The sequence below is a fragment of the Topomyia yanbarensis genome, chromosome 3 (genome assembly GCF_030247195.1).
Source record: "Topomyia yanbarensis strain Yona2022 chromosome 3, ASM3024719v1, whole genome shotgun sequence".
In the NCBI taxonomy this organism is placed as follows: Eukaryota; Metazoa; Arthropoda; class Insecta; order Diptera; family Culicidae; genus Topomyia; species Topomyia yanbarensis.
This window is the reverse complement of record NC_080672.1, coordinates 25,457,424-25,480,796: the sequence shown is the minus strand read 5'-3', so window position 1 is coordinate 25,480,796 and position 23,373 is coordinate 25,457,424. Positions and strand designations below refer to the sequence as shown.

At 39.1% G+C, this 23,373-nt stretch overlaps 1 protein-coding gene across 10 annotated transcripts in view; it reads left to right on the top strand.

Moving 5' to 3' along the window:
- Window positions 1-23,373, top strand: part of LOC131693728 (sodium channel protein para-like) — a 203,051-nt gene that overhangs the window by 88,171 nt on the left and 91,507 nt on the right. For 9 of the 10 annotated variants that reach the window (XM_058981819.1, XM_058981818.1, XM_058981814.1 and 6 more), the window contains 2 exons: window positions 6,807-6,994; window positions 9,264-9,296. In XM_058981819.1, coding sequence (XP_058837802.1) covers window positions 6,848-6,994; window positions 9,264-9,296 — 180 coding nt within the window. In that variant the 5' untranslated portion in view covers window positions 6,807-6,847. The remainder of the gene's footprint in view (window positions 1-6,806; window positions 6,995-9,263; window positions 9,297-23,373) is intronic. The other variant, XM_058981822.1, reaches the window with a different exon arrangement.

Here is a 23,373-nt window from a genome sequence, read left to right as displayed (position 1 = left end):
TCCGCTTCTGCGGAGAGGAGGCGATAAGCCTCTCCAATTCCTCTCACTCCCACCCCCACGCTCTAGTTAAGTTTCGAGCCGTAGGTGTAAATATGCAGATGATTAGGGTATTTGCGTTTGACAATTTGGAGGAATTTAGCTCTGGCAGTAGCGGATCCGATTGTAGGGAGATGCGTATTACCAAATGTGGTATGGATCCATGGCAGTCTGTAGCAGGTAACATTCATCACCATATGGTTTTTCTAAGGAGCCCACGACGACTCGTTTCAGAACAGCTACCGCCAGTGCCAGTGCAGTTTGCCAGTCTCACCGCGGCGGCTTCAGCGGGGGTGCTGGGCAGTAGATTCGCAGCCAGCCTCACTGCTCCATGATACAGCGGTGATAGGATATCTACTAAGCCCTCCCAATTGCGACTGGTTATCTCGAGGCCGTAGAGCAGGCGACTAAGGATGATGGTCTGACTGAGGTTGAGTGCGGTTCTACTATTCCACTACGGATGACGCAAGCTAATGGTACGGATAAGACGTTTTCTACTTTTGCAGTCCTTTTTCACCTGTTGGAAGTGCGGAAGACAAATCTTGTTTCGGTTGTCAGCCACACCAAGAATTTAAGGCTTCTTCCGGAATGGAATAGCGGTTCCAGTAAGTTTGACTAGCTTACCGGTAGCTTCATAATGGGTATTGCAACAGTGCGCAATAGCGCATTTTGGAGCTGGGATATGGAAACCGACTAAGTTGGCCCACCGGCGATCTTTAGCTTCAGTATTGTGCGACCAATCGATTTTCCGATAGCTATAAGTATTAGATCATCGGCGTAGACAAACACGTATATACTTTTCCGGTGCGTGACTAAATTAAAGTTCTTGCTAAGTATAATGAGACTATATGGGTCTTGGGGAAATCGGTAGGACGAGTATCGACGAGTTCGCAGTGGATGTGCGTTCAGATTGTCTTTGGCTTGTTTCTAGTGTTTCTGTAGAAAAAGTAGAGGTGGAAGGAGTGGGGTCTGAGGTTATAGGTACTTACCCGGGAGGGCTTCGGGTTCCCCAGCCGGCAACCGTCGAGGACTCACCAGATGGCACTTCCCGAATCGTGGGGTTCGCTGGAAGGAGGCTTTTTTACTGTGCGGTGAGCAGGTTCGGTTGTAAACATGTTTGGGTTTGGTGGTTTCTGAAGGAAGGTAAAGTGCGACATATGGTTTCGGTAGGGTTATAGGATTAGTGGAACTTACCTGGGAAGGCCCCGGGTTCCCCGCGCCGACAACTGTCGGTGACTCATCGGATGTCTGTGGTACTACCCGAGTCGGAAGCGACGCCCTTCCTTGCTTTTTTGGTGAGCAGGATTTGCTGAAAGTTGTTTTGGGGTTGATGTTTTCTTCGATGACTCTGAGGTTTGGCGTTGTTGTGGCTGATTTTGTACCATGGCGCCCTGTTGGTAGGATGCAACAGATGGGACCGGTCGGATTACGATGTTAGTAAAACTTACTTTGGATGGCCCTGGGTTTTCCGCGTTGGCAATCGTCGGAGACTCAACGAATATCTCCGGTACTTCCCAAGCCTGGGGCGACGCGGGAAATTTTTCTATGCATGCTGTGCAGGTTTTGTTGTTAGTGCTGTTCCACTGTGGTTCCGAGTACACGGTTTCTGCAGATGCGGTGTAGTTGTTGAGTTTTCATGTCTCTGTTCCTGCAGCGGAGCCGCACTGGGTGCCAGGAGCAACCGGCGACGTGGCTTAGACTGCGGAGATGACAGTTTGTGTGGCTGTAGTCCGGTCGATTGGGCGTCGATTCTTCGGTACTAGGTTGGTTATTTACTATTAGCCGAAGCAACGGGTTGGACGAGGGATTGTTGTTTTGTGTTTTGATGATTGACAAAGGGAGTGCCGTCTGGCGGGTATTGGCTGAAAGGATTTGTGGGCAGTCGTTTGTTGAGTGTTGCATGAAAGCCGGTGGTGGTGCACTGGGAGAACCCGGAACACCCTCGGGCATGGTCAATACAGTAGGGCTGCTTGTTTGGTTACGTCTGTTAAACGTTGTTGTCATTGCTGTTTTCTGACTGCTGAGTTGAGTGTTGCTGGGTTTATTCGAAGATGAAGTTTGTGTAGTCAACGTCTAGTGGAAGTTCTTGACATAGCGTGTTGAGTGATGCTGTTGAACTTGAGTGCGACCAGAAAATGGTAGAGTCCATGACCGTCGAAAACAGTGTTAAGTCGGGAGTAGTTTCTGGGTTGGGGCTTCTGGATTTATCAGTGCCAGTTTTTCTAGCATCTTTTTCTTTCTGGCGGCTGGATCTCCTCAACTCTAGTTGGTTGGAAAGGCCGACGGGGGATACGATTACAGGGGCTGGTTTTAATAAACTTCCCTTTCTTGGGTTTTGTTCCCGTAGGGGCAGTATTGTCGGAGAGAGTGTTCTCCAAGGAATGGACAGACGACTTTTGGTGGTGCTCGGTGACGGCAATAGGCTGTTTACCTATTTCTACCATGGCAGCTGCTAGCTATTCATGTTGTTTGGCACAGTGTTATTTTAGATAATTAATTGTCCGATCTTTGCTTTTCACTTGGGCCATGCTTTCCTTTAAGGTTGCTAACTCCTTTTATAAATGGGCTATTACTGTGTCCCGTTCGTCATACTTGATGTTTCCTTCGGCAATGCAAACGGAGCTGGGACCTTGCTGCCGTTCAGTTACTAGAGCTCTTGCCTCGGGCGCTTCCTGCAGCGGGTCGTGTTTCCTTTTCCGTAGTTGATGCAGAGACTAAGGTTTCGTAGATGTCTCGGTTGCAATTCAGACAGACATTTTGGCAGAAATGACTGCCGTGCCCGAAGCGACCGCATTTCAAGCACATCATTGGTAGCGCTTAGTACGGGCGGACGCTAGTACGCAGCAGGCCAATGAACACATTTTCCGGGAGATTGGAGCCAGATAAGGGCAGGATAACCAGTATTGATCGGCATTTTTGTTATTCGTCGAACATTCGTTATCCTGCGCCTTGAGCTCTTCCAGGAGTCTGCCTTCTTCGATGTCTTTGGTGTCAGGATCGTAGATGACGCCCTGTACTATGTTGAGGGTTGGATGGGAGATAACCTCCACCTTTTGGACGCCCTTAAGCTGGTTCTGCGCCTGAAGGGGCATGAGAGCTTTCTTGAATCGGGTTCTAGGCACATATCTGAATCCCCTTGCTTTCTTCGTTGCGCTCACCAGGTTTCTTGGGTCGGTTCCTAGCACTGCCCGTAACGATTTCATAAGGGAAGGGATCAGCTGGGAGGCGTTGTTCCTCGTTTCCTGGCTCGTTGATGATACGCAGTAATAGTGTGCTGGTCGATTACGTCCCCGGAATTCATGTAGCCGGGAAGAGACTAACGGGAAGGGGCGTCACTTTTTGCTTGAGGGACGATCTTATGTTCGCTGTTATTTAGCCAAGCGTTAGTCGCTAGGATTCGTCAGGACACTCTCGTACAGCCCACTTGACACCCGTGCACCGATTCGACGCAAGGGTTCGCTGCTACACATGTGTACAAATCGCCGACGGTCGGCTATTTAATGGAGGCGCAAGATTTTCATCAGGTTTGAAAATTCAACTTGGTGGAGACGCAAGTTTTTCACTGAATTTAAAAATTGGATTTGGTAGAGGGCGTGGTCGTGTTTCGCGATTTGAAATTAAACTTGCGGTGGAGGCGCGAGTAGTTTACTTACTTATGAGTTTGCGTTCATCTTATCTATCATAATTTTCGATGTCCAATTTTGATACGGACAAGCGTAGTATACTTGGAATGTTGCTGATTTAGCTTCCACTGTCCCTCCGGGCGAGTCAGACCCGACGGGAAGCAAGTTTCGATGCACTTGATTTTCGCACTACTTATACGTTTAAATGAACACTGCATTCGCGTGAACTATCGTCGACGAGATAGATTGGTGATTGGTACCGGATGGCAGTGGCCAAGATCGGAGTGGCGTAGACCGAAAACTTATTTTTTGGGCGATTACGGGCCAGAGCGAAAAGAATAAACACAACCGATCACTCCGAGTCCGAGTTAATCGGATGAAAAAGGTCGTTGAAGCAAGTGATGTCGAGGATTTCTGTTCAATTCAATTTATTAGAATTGTTCGTACCTTCGAACTTCAAATGGCCACATCTCAAGAACTACGCGGCCGATTGGAGTAATTTTGAGTTCTTTGGCAAAAAAAAATGAATAAGCTAAACTATAGATGTGAGTTTTTGTGCACGTTTATTCTGTATGAAGAAAAAGCAATTGAGAAATTCAATGTCATATCAGTAATTTATTTTTATACGTTTTTGAGATGGTCTGCCATGGGTCACTTTTCAATAGCCTAACTCAAAATTTAGTGTAGTTTTCAGATATATATAGGGCTCATCTTACGCATTTTTGCGCCTAAGTGGTTATATCTGTGTTTATGAAAATATCCATATGGAGACGCCTTGTAGCTCATAAATCTTCTTACAAATTGGTTACGTAAATAACATCAAAATTACTGAAAATTAGTGATTTTTACTAGTTTTTTCAACCATTTCTGCTACCAGATGTGATTGGCTACTTTTATTAACGTGTATATAAACATTTTAACGTCCAACGCCTTCAAATGGGTTTACATAAAAGTAGTTTACATAAAGCAATCTGGAATTTGAAAACTGATAGCAGAAACGGATTAGTAAAAACCCAGTTTTTAGCCATATAAACACATTTTTATAATTTTGTCACAACTTTGTATGCCACAGTGCGGGTGATTGATACGATCTGTTGAATTAAAGTTGTGCAACACATAGAAGGCATACAATTGTAAGGTAGATGTAAGGTACTTTCGAAAATGTAGTTTTGGAAGAGGCCCTCTTGATTCGATTCCAAATGATTAATTCTTGTTTTCTGTCTGTTGCGGCAGAGCGCAATCTGTACACATATCACAGCCCATATATTATCTGTGATAAAGTGCACCAAATAAAGTTAAGGCCAGTCTTGTTCAGCCACCGCTACGAACGATCACTGTCGTTTCTCTCTGGTTTCTGTTCATCTCTTTCTCTCACTCTCCCTCTCTCTCTCTCGAGCACAATGAAGAATGAATTGGAGAATCGATATATAAAAGTTAATAATCGATATATAAAACTTATTACGTCATACATGCAACCAGTCGCAACATTTTAGTTGCTCTTGTGATTGCCTATTGATGTCTCTCCGCAGTTTCGTCGCTTCGTTTGTACACTTTGATGGACATCAATAAGCAATCATTTCATCGTGTAAACTTAGCCCAACGACGAAAGTCTGAAGCAAATTTTCATAGATGATTATGTGATTGATTGACTAATACGACTCGACTTCGAATAAAAAAAGGACAAAATCACAGCAGTTAGTCCTATTACTATTATATAGGGTGATGAGCCTATTTGTGCCATGTTTCTATTATCACCCTACCCATTTGAAGCCGTTGGTTAGAGCAGTGTCTGCCATCTTTGTTCAACGCATTGAGTCAAATGGTAGCGCAACAATAGGGGCACTCGATTCGAGTTTTCATTGTGCTCAAACACGAGAATTTTACTGTTTTCAACGCATTTGTGTTATTATATTGGTTCTTAACAACGAAGCAAAGCGGTTGATGTCAATTTTTACGCATTCTATTGATTGTAAGGCAAGAAATTATCGAATTAGTGAGGCACCTTGCTTAGTATGGTGAAAATAGGCTCATCACCCTACTAGAGTGGTCAAAAAAGTTTTTCGTGCGATAATGCCCCAACCGGATTTTGAAAATATAAGTAAAAACAAGAAATTTAAGCTGTTTCTTTCATTAAAATCACAACCAAAACTGCTGGCACAAGTCACTTGAAAATATTTTCAATTTTCAATGTTTTATTGATTTAAAATTTTATTTCGATAAAATATGTCAAAAAAGTTATATTTGTTATTTATTGCATCTATTTATTTAAACTTTTTTATGCTAACTTAGTTTGTAATACATAATCAGCACAATGGTCAAAAAGTGCCGGAAATGACCATTTTCATGCTGTTTTTGAGCTATCGTCACAAAAAAAATCTAAAATGAAACACCCATTATTCAGCCTAAAACATGATTTTCACACCAATATCCATCGATATGAATCATAAATGTTAATATTTGAGATCAAACTTCTTCAATTTAAACACCCAAAAAAATTTCTGCACAAGCATTTTTCAACTTATTAGTACCACTGTTGATAATTTTCAAATATTTTTTTAGTAAAAATCGTGAATTGTCTGATAATTTTTTGAGAGTTTTAATGCTCGGTCTTCTATAAAGTTTCCTTTTCAACATTATTTCTTTAATTTGTCCAAACAAATTTGTTAAGAGTCGCCGCAAATCACATTTATTTTATATTTTATTTCTGAAAAACTTGAAGTGGGCAATATTTGAAGTGAAGCCAATCCTTGCATGTATTAGACTTTACAATACTGCAAAGTATACAGTTGGACGTTACTGATAGAAAGAGAGGCGAACAAGAATACTTTTTGAACGACAAAATCAAAATAATCATGGTGAATGCGGATCTATCTGCAGAGTCTGGATTGTTATATGGAACCTTCTCTTCTAAAATGGACTATAGAATAGATATAGATAGGAGTAATAATATTGTACTTATTAGTTCAAATGAAGCTTGAGGGATTGTGCTTTAAGACTACTAACCACCAATCGTCGTGATAAAAAGCAGCCAACTGTCAAAATATAGCTATTCATTGTTTACTGTGTTTCTCAATTGTCATTGTGTTAAAATTTCCGCGAGTAATGTTGTATTAATCAATTTCCATTTTTTTCCTCTTTCATTCGCAGGCCTTGGAAATCTGAGGCTCTCATTGTTGGCCATATAGACAATGAACGAAGATCTCGATTCGATATCTGAGGAAGAACGTAGCTTGTTCCGTCCTTTCACCCGTGAATCATTACAAGTCATTGAAGCACGCATCGCAGATGAAGAAGCCAAACAGCGCGAATTGGAAAAGAAGCGAGCCGAGGGGGAGGTAAGCCCGAACATTCCCGCCTTTCGCGCTTTTCTCATACAATAGAAAAAGCTTGAAATATCAGAGTGCTGCTGCTTTTCGCTTTCCTCTAGAAAATCTATATCTATTCCGCCTACTGCCTGTAGTTGAAAATTATGAATATTCCTCTTCTATCTACCTTTCTGTCCAACAGCTTCTCGCTTGCGTTGTAAAAAATAGCCTGCTGGTATGCGTTTTTCCGCCCTTTTCGAAACCGAGCTTTGCCGAGAAAAAAAAAGAAAACGCTCTCACTATCCAACAACAAAAACAAAGTCCTGCCCTATCTCATCTCTTTGCATCGTTCATTGGTCTGTTTAGTGACGAAAAAAAGATCGCATCCGTTGAATTCTCCTTGTCATATATTTTGATTTTCTCGTACCTGTCGCATCCTATTTTTGTAACAAAACTTTTCACTTAATTTAGTTTGTTCCCGTTGTAAAACATTTTCCTCTTTCTTTTCGGTTATAGTTTTTTCGGCTGCTGCCAGAGGACAGTCGAAACTTCATTAGATCGTGCCATCCCGTTGTCATCGTTTAATTTTTGTTTTGTTTTGTTCAATCAATGACCTTGTTCTATTTATTTTTGTCGAATCGCTTTGATTTGATTGAATTTGTTTTCCTTTTTCGGTACCTTGTAAAAAAATCGGTTTTCTCTGTTGTTGCTTTTGTTGTAAAAAAAACTTTTGTTTCTGATTGTACGAATGTTAATTAAATCTGTACAAAAATAACCGCTTTTTCGTCTGTCGTTGTAAAGTTAAGATCATGTTTGAATTTTTTCAAAATCAATTTTCTTCTTCGATCCATTATTCTCTCCAATTGGCATTATAGTGTTTCTCAATCTTTTTGTACAAAAATTTCTTTTTAGAGATTGGACTGAATATTTATCCGTTTTATTTGGTATGAATGATGAAAATCCGTGATTAGGACCATTATTTCTCATTATGTGATTTTATTTTGCTAAATTGATAACGAACGTGGATTTATTCTATCGTCGAGAAAGTATTCGTATTGATTTGTTTTTCGTTTTTTTACTTACGGTTTATTTGAAAGGTTAGTTTAAGTTTGATATTAAAATTAGACCATCGCTAGAATATTCCATCCTACATAAACATAAGGAGGAAACAAAGTAATGACTAATGAAACAAAAACTCATGTTTATGGTTTCTGAAATAAAAACAACCCATGATAACAACATTACCAGTGACTCTACCTCAAAACACCATATTGTGGTACTTTCAGGATTCATTTGGTCCCAATTCGCACAGTTTACGTAATGACGTCGTAAAATTGTCGAACCTGTACGTAAAACGGGCGAAACTAGACTAAAATTGGTCGTGTTTTCATGGGGCCATTTCTTTCACAAACCATGCTGGTTCATGGGACATTCTTTGAGTAGGGTGGAACATTGTTTGAAACGATTCAGCACATTTACCAACATATTTTGTTTACTTTGTACTTTGTCACTTTAAGTATCCTCAAGGTTGTCTAATTCTCCACACATCGATAGATCATCAGAATCGAGATGTCCCCATCGTCATAATATCGATCCACTAAACAAGAACGAAATTCGTTTCCTCAAATCAATCGGCCGAACTACTCGCTATACCACAGCTGCTACACCAACACACTGAAATCGATAATATTTAGCTCGTAAGCTCAATACGCCATCTTAGTGCCTTTACACATACACACTAGTCACACCTTTTTTTATTCAGACTAAAATCAATCAAGCAATAATTCTGCAACCAAAATAGATTTCTTAGACGCTGAACCGCCTAGTGAATTCATCACCACATTCTTTTATGGATCAGATCGGATTTATGCTCAACGCAGATTAGTAAAAAAACATTCCAAATTAGATGCGCATATCTCTTAGCTGCATTTGATTGAACCTCATTGGATCTGAACCGAATTGGATTATATGAGAGGCAAAATTTTTGATCGAAATTTAGCCGCTAAGTGAAAGCATTCCACAAAAATAATCACTGCAACCCTAACCACCAAATGTCAGCTAACTAGAACCGTTTTCCTTTCATATAGTTTCTGTTTGTGCGTTTGAATTAGATCTCATTAATAAAAAATACAGTACAAACATAAAATTATATCGCAAAACAAAGTATAACCTAGCTGATCGTTTATCAAAACTGCTCGTACTTTACTAGTCTATAGTCAATCATTAGCTAATCAAACTTTAAGCGCAATATCTAATAACCAAACTCACAGTTAACTAACCCAACAATACATATTTTCAGACTGGTTTTGGTCGGAAGAAAAAGAAAAAAGAAGTAAGAGTCCTTTACAACTTATCAACCATTGTTTTCCTTTTTACGAACAAACATTTTTACTCCAACGGTCGCATTTGTCATGTTCAGTTCACGTATTCGTTTAGATTATGTCATTTTATGCCATATTTAGTATCAATCACTTGTGTTTTTCTTGTTTGTTCTTTTCAACTCACAATATTGCGGCTAAACACCATTCAAAAGTATCATTTTGAACCGAATTGTTTATTAATTGTGGCAACCATTTTCGACACACCCGCTTAAACAATATATCAAAATAGGAAATTACGCCAGATGGTAGAGTGCGGTTGCAGGGTTGCCAAAACCCAACAGACTACGCAGCAATTGATATATCAATAACGCTTGACACATCGGTGTCGTTGACACAATTCACTTCACATCGATTTCAAAGTATACATTAAAATTCCTTACCCCAGGCGCCGTCATGCGAGGTAATTCTAAAACCTTCATTTGAGCAAAAACCTGACATTGTATATGTAGCTGATATGGATGAAAATTATGACATCTAGACCAACACGTGAAAAGGGCATAAGTGCAAATGAGAGCCTTTCTGTGCTTACTTTCTCTTTCGATTATTATGGCTTCATCATAAAACTTTCGAACAGTTTTTCAGTAAATAACGAAAGACTGTGATTTCGCCTAGCGTATTATGCTAAGAGTTAAACAGCAAAGGTAATCGCGGCCGAGTAATTGACGAAAGAGAAAACAAACAAAGAGACTCTCATTTGCACTTATGCCCTTTTCACATGTTGGTCTAAATATATTTTAACCTGAGACCTGGTTGAATGATAAGATCGACACTGTGCAGCTATTGGCGATTCATTCACTGTGTACCGAGTTGATCGCTAACAGTATCAACGCGCGTGGTGGTGGTGTTCTTGTTGCAGTTTCGAACACTGTCGTCTCTTGTCGGATTGCGGAAGGGAGCTTTTCTTCTATTGAGAGTGTCTAGGTGAAATTTAGCAGAACATCTAGTAACTGTTTCATTTGAGCTGCGTACATATCTTCTTACATAACATGACTACTATATTGTGCAGTATCATTTTCATGTCATGGAATACGTCTATCGCAGATTCGGGTGACGAATTGTTCCTTTTTGGAGATATCTACCAGTCTGGTCTCATTTGGACTCTGTCTGGACTTGAATTAGCATTTCCAGACCCGACAGCTTCGACTACCACTCCTGTGTGTCGTCTGCTTTTTGGTGGAATAGCCTGTCATGGACAGAGACAGGTTAGCGTAATTTCTAATCATCAGTCTCGCTTTTTGGACCTAGTTTTCGTAAGTGAAAATTCAGTACGTGAATGTTCTGTAGTGAAGGCGCCCAACGTTCTAGAACCCCTTGACAAGCACCATCCTGCTTTCGAAATTTTACTTAAGTTCCGCCAATCTCTTAATTATGAAGATGTTTCGTCTCTCGATAAATTCGACTTCCGCAAGACAGATTACTCCGGACTTCGTCGCTGTCTATTGCGAATCAACTGTTGCAATATTTTTCTAGTGTCGACCAAGGTGCTTAGAGTTCTAAGGTGATTCATCTTCGGCAGTAACTAGGTGAGGAGTGAGGTAAACATGCAGCAGACTGCGGGGAAGAAAAATGACAGCGAACAACTTTGTTTACCCACTGAAATCAAAACAAACATATGGAGAGAACTAGTAAACAATGTTGTTAGCTGTCTTTTCTGAAATCAACATGGCTGATCGGCGTTTTTGAGGATCGTATCACCTGAGAATAAAAACTTCTTGGTGTCGACGACGCTGCAGCTCACTACAATAGTCTACTTCAGGAATGTGTTACAGCTTCAGTCCCAAAATATCAACCTGTCGAAAAACCATCATGGTTTCATGGAACTCTGCACACGCTAAAACGCTTGCGTAGTAAAGAACTTCGTGCTTTAACAAATCGACGATTCCCTTTAGCCTAGCGATTTTTTTCGCTCGCTAACGATTACCGTAGTTGTAACAACTTTCTTAGTAGACGTCACGTAAATCGAAGTACTTCGGAATTCAAAGGGATTCTGGTTATTTGTTAACACTAAGAGGATGGTCTCCCATCAAAGATGGTTCTCGACGACGACGCAGCTTCCTCTGCTGAAGGTAAGTGCAATTTTTTGCACTGCACTTGTCGAGCGTCTTTTGCCAATATTCGGCATCGTTTGGCATAATTTAGAACGTCTTTCGATTGCTTTTTTAAATAACTCTGGGGTTCCTCAGGGTAGTACACTCGGACCACTGCTTTTTTCGCTGTTCATTAACGTTGTTGCAGATATTTGAAGTCCGGGTGGCAAACTATTTTTCGCTGATGATCTGAAAATATATTTCGTAATTCGTAATCAGTTTGACTACGAATACAAAATTTGTACTACAAATCGATCTAGATACTCTCAACGACTGGTGTTTGCGGATTATAATGGTTTTGTTTATTCCCAAGTGCAGTGTCATCAGCTTTCGTTGCACTAGGAACACCATCCCTGTTGATTATAATATTTCTGGAAATCAGTTACAACGTGTTGACTACATTAAAGACCTCAGAGTAATACTGGGTTACAAGCTAACATACCATCGTCAAGTTTCTTCTACAATCTACAAGGTCAGTCGACCATTCATGTTTAAGATCTCCAGCCAATTTAGCCTTCTTTTGTGTTTTAAAGCTCTTTACTGATCGTTTGCGCGTTCGATGCTAGTATCTGGCAATGCCATTTGGAATCCTTACTCTTGGATCCGTATATTGGCGGATTTTCGGGTGGTCTCGTGAACAGACCTGGAGGCAGAATTCACACTTATCTGAGATTTATCAACTGGGGGAAATTTCTTTTAGTCACCATAAAGAACCGAAACGTATCATATGAAGATTAACACGGACTGAGAGACTCATGTCCCAGCTGCCAGAGGTTTTATTTACTTTTTCCTCACGTACACACTAAAGGTACGTATGTAAATTTAGTTGTACTAAAATGTTGCTAGGATACATGGGATCGAAGGCGTTCAGAGACGGTTTGACAGTAGGGCATTGCAAAAAAACTTTTTTTTTAAATTCTCAAAGGCCCCCCCTTTCATATTATGACAAATGTCAAAGTAAGCTCAGATGCCAAATTTTACATCATTTGGACAATTTTCGACCCCCGCCCACTTCGATTGAAATTTTTGAACTTGGAACTGTGGGAAAATATGGAGGAAAAATATGTTAAATGCTATAACTTTTGAAGTAGCACTCTGAAAATTACAATTCATACCTATTTTTAAAGTAAATAACCTTAATATTTGAATGGAGATATTTCTGTTTCTCGAAAAATACGGGAAAGTGGGATACTGGGTTAATTTGTTCCCTAAATCCCCTATTTTTAATAATTTTTCTGCTCCGTGATGGAAATCGTAAATATTTTGCAGTTTTTATAATGTGAAAAAATCTCAGAAATCGAACGGAACTTTTTTGACCTTTGTCCGAATACGAGAAGTTGGGGTTATAGGGTTTTTTGCCATTCATATTAAATTGTATCATTTTCTCGTGAATATTTCACTATCATTCTTCACTCAATTTTAGAAAAGCTGTACCTTATTGAACGCGGAAAATCCTCAGAAAAACAATAAAAATAAATTCGTTACCACAAAAATTCATAAACATCAAATTTTCTGACATTTAATCTCGATTTCACATTTTGATCATAAAATCGAACATAATAACTCCATTTAACAATAAATTCTTATTTAATTTACTACTTTTAGTGTAAAATACTCTTAGGGATCACATGCGAAAAGTTTTATTCCTGGAAAAATAGGGGAAGTTGAGGTATTTGGACATTTATTGAAAAAAGATGGGTGGGTAATGTCAGAGACATAACCGGAGTGAAGTAGAATACACTTTAGACCGGTAAATTCTGCTCTGGAATAAGCAATTTCTATGCGATTTTGTCGACTTTAGCACATTCATAGTTTATTTGGAGTATTTTTGGAATTATCAAGTTGACAATTTGCAACATTCTTTGAAAATATTGTTGAACTTTTATGAATGAAGGCACGCAAACGAGCGTTTGACCGTCGTCCTACTACCAGCATCAGAGAAGTAGCAGATCAGCATTTTTCGCTACATGGCCTGTACCAAACAAACCGCTCGTAAGTCCACCGGAGGAAAGGCTCCCCGCAAGCAGTTGGCAACAACCCCCTGGCAACCCTATACCATCATATGGAGTTTGACAGCGACCGACATATATGGGGCGTTATAGCTATAAAGCCCCAAACAAAGAATTATGTTCGGCACTATGCTCGATATTCAAGCATTCCACACGACGTTTTGCATCTTGTGGGATGATTTAATAATTTAATTTAATCGACATTTTGTAACTAAATACAGCTTCTAATCATTCGGTTCAAAATCAATGTTTTGCCTTTCATGGCAGTGATGCTGGCTGTACAGAGACGTCGTCCTTGACAGGGGGCTGGTTGGCAACGAAGGTCGTGTAAAAGTGCCCCAGTCACGGTTGGCGTTAAGAGCCTCATCGCTACCGAACAGAAACAGTCGCCCTGCGAAAAATTCACAGCTATCAGAAATCGAGCGGGCCTAAATTGTGACCCAAAATAAACCACAAACCAACAAGTTGTTTTCAGAACTAGCCAATTATAAAGTATTATTATTATAAATGAAATTTTCCATTGCCTTACAACCTCCCTCTCCCTTTCCTCCCGGCTTGAATAACTATCAATCTTGATGATGCTGTGCGGCGGGGGCACTAGTTTTTATTATGGTGGAAAATTTAGGTTTGCGCGTTTTTCCCAAAAGTTTTTAGCTGTGTTGTTTTCAAAGAAGTTGTAGTTGAATTCAAAATAAAATAGTTTATTTTTATTGTCAGAGATGCACCTTCCAACGAAAACTAGTCTGGCTCGCTTGGAATCGAATTGTATGGACCAACCACTGCTTTCACAAAAACTGTTATTTTCAGTAATTGAACATTCTACATTTTTGTAAATTGAATCATTACACTAACCTGTCTACAAATCACACAAATAACTTTTTTATTTTGTGCCATTCGACTTGAAAGCGACGATATTGTTCACAAGTGGCTCACTTACCATCCAACGCTCTTGGCAAGCCACTTTTTGATGCTTGTAATAAAATTTCAATTCGATTCTTTGTCGATAAATTGATGGCCCTGAAAAGGGCCTTTTCTTTGGGCAGTGTTCGAAATTTACTTGGTGCCATCGAAGACGGCGTGCTTGGCCAACTCTTCTGACAGCAGCAAACGGACTGCGGTTTGAATTTTGCGGGAGATGCTGCAAACAAACTGCTGCATGCTGATGCTGCAAACGAACTGATCGTGAACAGCAGCATGCTGAGTTTTTATACCTGACTACAGCACAATGTAAGCTCGTCCTTTTTTGTGTTGTCCTCAATATGTGTTCTTCGTAGCTCCACCCCTTTGTTGGTCGACCACATATTTTTGATAAAGAACAAAATTGAAATTGTGTTTCCAATACGGAGGTTATCGAACACTCAGGGTAAAAAGAGTAATGTAATACGGCACTGTGGTAAAATGTTTGAGAATTGAAACCGTTTTTGAATGCGCCTAGTAAACACGAAACTGTAAACAAACACACAAATGATAACTTTTTATTTTGTGTCATTCTACGTGAAATCTACTATATTGTTCACAAGTAGCTCACTTGCCATCGAACGCTCTTGGCAAGCTACTTTCGGATGCTTGTAATAACAAAATGTCAATTCGATTCTTTGTTGATAAATGGCCCGTACCAAACATACCGCTCGTAAGTCCACCGGAGGAAAGCCTCCCCGCAAGCAGTAAGCAACGAAGGCCGTGAAAAAGTGCCCCAGTCACGGTTGGCGTTAGGAAGCCTCATCACTACTGAACAGAAACTGTCGCCCTGCGAGAAATTCACAGCTATCAGCAATCGAGCAGGCCTAAATTGTGACCCAATATAAACCACAAACCAACAAGTTCTTTTCAGGACCAGCCAATTATATTCCAGTAAGATATAAATGAAATTTTCGTTTTCCATTGCCTTACAACCTCTTTCCTCCCGGCTTGAATTACTATCAATCTTGATGATGCAGTGCGGCTGGGCACAGGCAGTTTCCATTATAGTGGAAAATTTAGGTTTGCGCGTTTTTCCCAAAAGTTTTTTAGCTGTGCTGTTTTCAAGGAAGTTGTAGTTGAATTCAAAATAAAATAGTTTACTTCTATTGTCAGAGGTGGACCTTCCAACGAAAACTAGTCTGGCTCGCTTGGAATCGAATTGTACGGACCAACCACTGCTTTCACAAAATCCGTTATTTCAGTAATTGTACATTCTACAGAATTAGTCACAACTATTTCCAATCAGCGCAAAAATCGAAGGTTTTCATTCAATACAACAGCAGATTTTCACGTTTGAAAAAACAGGCAGCATTCTGGCCGAAAATTTTGAAACGAAGCACCTGTATCGAAACGTTAGAAAACGTTCGATTTTTGTAAATTGAATCATTACACTAAAATGTCTATAAATCACAAATAACTTTTGATTTTGTGCCATTCTCGTGAAAGCGACGGTATTGTTCACAAGTGGCTCACTTACCATCCAACGCTCTTGACAAGCTGATGCTTGTAATAACAAAACTTCAATTTCATTCTTTGTCGATAAATTGATGGCCCTGAAAAGGGCCTTTTCTTTGGGCAGTGTTCGAAATTTACTTGGTGCTGGTGTATATGGTAACAGTTTTGGTGCCATCGAAGACGGCGTGCTTGGCCAACTCTTCTGACAGCAGCAAACGGACGGCGGTTTGAATTTTGCGGGAGATGCTGCAAACGAACTGCTGCATGCTGATGCTGGAAACGAACTGAGCGTGAGCAACAGCATGCTGAGTTTTTATACCTGACTACAGCACAATGTAAGCTCGTCCTTTTTTGTGTTGTCCTCAATATGTGTTCTTCGAAGCTCCACCCCTTCGTTGGTCGACCACATATTTTTGATAAAGAACAAAATTGAAATTGTGTTTCCACTACGGAGATTATCGAACACTCAGGGTAAAGAGAGTAATGTAATACGGCACCTTGGTAAAATGTTTGAGAATTGGAACCTTTTTTGAATGCGCCTAGTAAAAATGTTTTCCACTTCACTCCAGTTTGTTTCTGACCATATTTGCAATTTACGTACTGAAATAAATCATAATTTAGGGTTTAACCCAAATTGCTCTCCAGGGAGAAACAGTCCATGAAACAGAAAATGCAAACTTATTCTTTGAAATGGTTTTGGTGGCCCTGAAAAGGGCCTTTTTTATAATGATACAAGTGAGTTCTACCTTTTCAACTTCCAAATCCATACAAAGTGCGTCCCTGCCGCTTCAGAGTATAGACGACATTCATTGCGGTTTTGCGCTTGGCGTGTTCAGTGTAGGTCACGGCATCTCGGATGACATTTTTCTGCACACCATCAGCATTCGTAGATTAAATTGGAGATGCATTTTACACCACCACGACGAGCCAGACGCCGAATTTGGTGATTCCCTGGATTTTATCACGAAGAACCTTGCGATGACGCTTGGTACGGGAACGCAAACATGATACCGCTCATTGTACCGTCCGGACGAGCATGTTGCTCGTGTGGTAAGCGAGCACCCACTGATACAAAACAAGCTCGTGTGACCTGTATATATAACATTCCCGTATGTAATGAAACGCTTACATGCTCCTTTTTGACGGCTCTGCGTGGGATATGCTGGCAAATTGCGCATTTTCCTCGCTGTTTCCGAAGGATTTTCTGAAAATCCTTGTTTTGGTTTATTTATAGTAGTCGCAGTAATTCCGAAATTTAATACGAAACACGTGCACAAATTTCCGATCAGATAGTGCAAAAATATTGCGATTTCGTCCAGTAGAACGGAAGATACTCGCATTTCAAACCTGGGAAAATTTCTCAACTGAAATTTTTGAAATGGGACCCCATATTGAAACGTTAGAAGTATTCTACTTCAAAAAATGTGATTTGTATAGTTAATTACAAAAAAATGTTTCTGAATTTTACCGGTAACGAATTTATTTTTGTTATATTCCTAAGAATTTTCCACGTTCAACAAGTTACATTTTATGAAAATTGGTTGAAGAATAATAGAGATATATGCAAGAATGACAAAAGCCCTATAACCCCAACTTCTCCTATTCGGAAAAAGGTCAATAAGGTTCCGTTCGATTTCTCAGATTTTTACACATTAGAAAACCTGCAAAATAAGTACGATTTGCATCACGGAGCAGAAAAATAATTTAACTTAGGGGATTTTGGGAACAAAATGACCCAGTACCCCACTTTCCCGTATTTTTCGAGAAACAGAAATATCTCCATTCAAATACTAAGGTTATTTCTTTTGAAAATAAGTATGAATTGTAATTTTTTGAGTGCTACTTCAAAAGTTATAGCATTTAATATATTTTTCCTCCATATTTTCCCATAGTACCAAGTTCAAAAATTTCAATCGAAGTGGGCGGGGGTCTAAAATTGTTCAAATGATGTGAAATTTGGCATCTGCGCTTACTTTGTCATTTGTCACAATATGAGAGAGGGGCCTTTGAGAATTAAAAAAAAAGTTTTTTTCAATGCCCTATTTGACAGGCAAGCGCTGCGTTTCTTTCCATGGAGTGATCCACAAAACGTGCCGCCGAATGAGGACCGCTGTTGTTTGTTAAGCCAGCAACATTCCTCCCTAAGGAGAAAAATTAGTTTGAAACCACGCTGTGCGTAATGAGCACAAAACATCTCCATTCCGTCCAGAAACACGAATTGAAAATGCTTGAAATTGAAAAAATTAAAACTGATCGCACAGTCCAGTCACGAACATTCGACCATGATTGTATCGCTTGTCTCTAACCTCACTTCTTCTACAAGCCTTTTTGCCTTTCTCATATAGAAAGGTTATGCAATCACTCTAAAAATATGTTTCTCAGAGATGGGTGGACCGATTTGCACAAACTTAGTCTCAAATGAAAGGTACAACCTTCCCATCGGCTGCTATTGAATTTTTTGTTGATTGGACTTCTGGTTCCGGAATTACGGGTTGAAGAGTGCGACCAAACAGCAAATTCCCATATAAACTGAAATGAAAAATTCTCAAAGGGGGGGAGTAAGGGAAAATTTGAAATAGAGAAAAAAAAATTTGACGAAAATTGACTTTTTTGGACTTTTTGCCTTTCTCATATAGAAAGGTTATGCAATCACTCTAAAAATCGTCAACCTAATCCCGACCGCGATTTTTTTACTTATTTAGGCGTAGGTAGGAGTATGCAATGAGGGGTTGCTACTTCAAAATTGAAACTAGTTTAAAATTTCTTAACAAGTTGAAAACTTTCGGCAGGGTCCGGACCCCCCGGATCCTCTTCCTTGATCCGCCGCTGGTTTCAAGCGACGTTTCAGTGTCGACACATAGCATCTCAAGATCGTGGCTGTCGATCCATTGTATGTATGTGCAAATCGTACTGAATATGTAATATTCATTTCCACAGTTGTATTGAACATAACCAGCCATGGAATCGTAGTTTGGACAAATGAGAAAGGCACAAATGCACCACTAGGTGGATTAAAACAGGTTTTTCCCGGAGCACAAAAATAGGGTGTTTGGTTTATGGTTAAGAACCTCTCGAGGGATGATTGACTGTCATATTTGGAGAAAAAAATCGTTCTACACATACCATGAAATCTCAACCGTTACTAAGTTATTGAACTTTTTGTGTTAAAAACTTAGTTGTCTTAAAATAGCTCTAACTCAAAAAATATACTTTGTATTCCAAATATTTTAGATCCATTGGATAGGTGAGAAAATTTTCCACTGGAAAATGTCCTCAAATGTTTCAGCTAATGAGGTTAAGTAATCTTTTCACAGCAATTTATTTAAAATTTAACAATTTTGATCGATTTTTCGTTCACTTCGCGAAAATCTTAATAGTAAACATTACTATTTTAATAATTCAAATTGTTAGTCTTGAAAAGTTGTATAATTAGTTCTTGGACATGATATACTTATCTTGTCTTGTTTTCATGTGTTTGGGTTATTGAACTTAGATATTTTTATCTCATATTCACTAATACTAGCTCTTATTGAAAAAGTATGGCACTTATTGTACCTTTTCTTAGTTTTATTCGAAAGCCAGGAAAATTTTGCAGAGAAAAATGTATTAATACCTTTCAGTTAAGTGAATTTAGTATTCTTTTAGAAGTTAATTAGTTTAAAGTTAGTGTTATTATTAGCATTTTCGTTATTTCTTAAAATAGTAAATAATAAACTTCGCCATTTTTATCATGGAATTTATGCATCTCAGCAAGTTCTACAATTCTTCCTTTGACTTCATTCAATTATCTCTTTTAGTTTCGAAGCAAAATCATTTTTATCTTCTCGTTTCATATGCAAAAACAACGATTTCGAACCCACTGCATTTGTGATAAGGCCATGCTGTGTTAACTATTAAATTGCAGCGAAATGAAAAGCGATAGGGATAATATGTCAAATAACAAGTTGTAGAGAATATTAAGGGGCACCAAAAGAACAATAGTGACGTTAAATTTAATTGATTAATAATTAGAATAATTACAAAAATCATCAAAAAACGCAAATTTTGAGTTATTTTACTAGTAAAAAGTCATGTAGTACACTTAACTAAAAGATATCTGTACATACATCGAAAGAAAATTTTCTCAGCTTTCCAATGAATCCTTGATAATAGCGATATAAAGACTATTTTTTAGATTAGAGTCTTTTAAGAACTTGCAAGTCAATTACAGGAAAAGTTTAGAAGTCAAATTACAAGGAAACTAGAAGAGATAGGAATATTATGTTGAAGAACAAATTATGAATCGTCCTCAAACCCAACTTTTGGATAATAGATATTGCTATAATCATAATTCATTATTTTGAGAAAATTAACAAAAACCTCATCAAAAACACTAACTTTTAACTACTTTACAACTAAAAGATAATTAAAACTAATTATCTGAAAGATATGAGAACATTATTCAATAGAAAATTTTCTCACCTTTCCAATGGCACTAAAAGATTTAAGATACGAGGTATACTGTTTGAGTTAGAGGTGTATTAAGATAAACAAGTTTTTTACACAAAAAGTTCAATAACTCTGTAACGGTTGAGATTTGATGGTAAGTGTAGAACGATTTTTTGCTCCAAATATGACACCCCTCGAGAGATTCTTACTCATGAACCAAACACCCTGTATACTGTAGGATCACACATCCGTGTCGGGGGACCACCCATTCGTTCCACAAATTGTACGTCTCCACGGACTTCGTTGCTGCGCCTTGTTTGCTCGTTCTTGTAGGACATTGATTTGGCGTGGTATGGCAGCCCTGCCATAGCCGGCTTTCGTGTGGACATCGTGGTGTTATCTTCTGCGGCTTTTTCGACGATCACTAGTCATCAGCGGCGATGGGGCGTTCAATTCGCGTAGAAGATTAGCTAAGTTCAGCACGAGGGAATCTGCTTCCTTCTCAACCGGACTGCGATAAAATACCAAGGGCCGCGCACACTCCTGCAACTGTCGCTCCACACCGAAAAACACTCGTTCATCTTCCGTGAGCCTCTCCGGATGCCGTCACGAAAAAACGACTTCACTTCGTTAGCCCCTGGACGTGCTACGTTCCACTAAAAGTCGGATGCGTTGATGGCTTCCACGTGCAGACTTGAAAAGGATCACAAACGGTTTCCTGACCGTCGCCTGATCCTTAAGAGGAGGTTTTAGTTTTTACTCGCGCAATTTGTACGCGGGACATGTCAAAAGCTCGTGTAATTTCTCACAGTAGCGACACTCTTGAGCATTATCCCCGCGAGAATCATCCCTTCAAACTTAGCACAACGGACCATATTGCCACAATTTGTGGCTCAATTGCTTGTATTCAGCGCACCATGGTTAAAAAAAAGGCAAACTTGCAGACTAGCCTTTAGGGTTTTTAGTGTTTCGGATTCTCCTCGTCGGTAGCTAACAGATGACTGGGTCGCTAGCTGGGTACTTAATAAAAAAAAAGTCCAGGTCGAATCCGAAACACAAAAAACCTGACTTAATTTTAAGTAGGTATGTGCACCTATTGCATAACTTCGGGATTTACAGTTCAGCTCCCGACTAACCTTGTCAAAATGGTCGTAATTTGGCAAAGCAGACCGGACGAAAGTCCCCCTAAACTAATCTGAATGAAAATGTGGTTTTGACTAACCTTTTATGACCTGACCTATCTCCTGAAAGCAATCGCTTGTAATCCAAGATATTCGCTGGGTGGATAAGGGGGATTTGAAACAGCCAACCTATTGCTCGAGCAGATCTACGCGTGTTAAGTTTGAATCGGCTCCCGAGCAAAGTCGAACATCAAAGTTACAACAAGTAGAAATCATATTTTGATAATAGCATCAAATTGAAATCTTATTGTGCTATCAGTTTTAGATTTTTTAAATATGATATCACATTTTGATCTCATTTTGCTATCCTTGTTTCTTAGAAGAATTTTCGATGTTTATATTTGTTTGGTGAAACATCAAAGTGAATACGTATTTTGTTATAAAAAAAATTCAACATCTTAAAAACCTTTCAATTTACTCTCACTGATAGCAGAATTAGTTTTCTGTTTGATGTCATAGGACAATTTTGCTGCTCTCTATTTTGATCTTTTAACCGTTAAAACGACCAAAACGACAATAACCTGAGTAATCATTTGCCGAACATCACAACATCAAGTTTAGTTTTCAATGTGTTGTCAGACTTTGCTCGGGTTACTACACCATTCATCTCAATTTTGCGGGCGGGTGCATAGATATTGTATTCTGTCGTAAGAATCGTATCTTCAGCAATGTCATTTGATTGCTTTAGATTGGAAACCCTAACCCTGAGTTTATCGGGGCGGACTTTTGAAATTTTGGTCACGGCGTAATACCGTTCCGTAAAGTCTTTCGAAATCTTCAAAATACTCGGAGTCGATAAAAACGACCGAGTTCAATGGGTAGGATTTCAAACAGGGAATCAGATGATTTATGCAAGTGCCCAGATCCCGACAAAAAGCAACAAAGTACGAATGGAGGTATGGAAATTACGGAAGATTTAAGAAATTAAAAGTCGCGTGGGCACACGAAACTGCATTAGATACAGGTCCGAACGATCGGAGCGCGAATAAAATTCTAATGTTATGTTATGTTCTTATGTTCACGATCTACTTGAATCAAAAAGGCTAGAAAAAGAAAATACTCTGACTAGTCAAACTGATTTAAGTAATGAGAAGTACGGGGTAGTCAGTAGTTTTCATCCAACATTTCGACTACTCATAAAGCGAAAACTCAACACACAAAGTTGTTGGTAAAAAATATTTAAATGATTTTACAAACTAGCAATAAATTATTACGTATTTATTTTGACTATAATTTAATGTTTTTCGTTACTATGTGAAAAGACCCTTCCACCACTTGTAGCAGATATCTGAGCTGCTATTCATTTTGTTGTAATTTTTCCGCCAAAATTTTCTACAAGTGTAAAACGTTTCTCCGTTTTTCGGCACATTTTCGCCCCCAATGGTGATTGCAAAACGCACCTGTGGTTGGATCGATAAGGGATCGAAAAACGCCTTGAAGTGAAAATCGGGTAGAAAATGCTACCATGTTCGTTATAATCAACATGAATTGCTGACACAACTAGTAGCTGTTTTCCAAAGTGAATTTGATTTTGTTTTTTCTTAGTTCGGGAACAGGGTAGGAAAGAAAGGAATCTCATGACGAGTGATGAGATAATATTATTTCCAATTCAAGTAATTTGCTGACCACTGAAAATTGAGGGCGTTTGTTCCGGGTTTCATGAATATTCGATCGAATTGATTTTCGTATTTCTGTAGAAAAGAGTGGACAGGAGAAAACGTTCCACCTTGTTTGGTGATAAATTGTTGAATGGGAGAATGAACGAAATATGATATTGTATAAAACAGTGAATATTTATCACAGATGAGTCGATTTTCCATTTTTTAAATTGTTTTGTAACGGAGAAGAAATGACCTTTCCAACTGTATGCTATGTTATATTCATTTATTAAAAGTACTATGCTGTTTT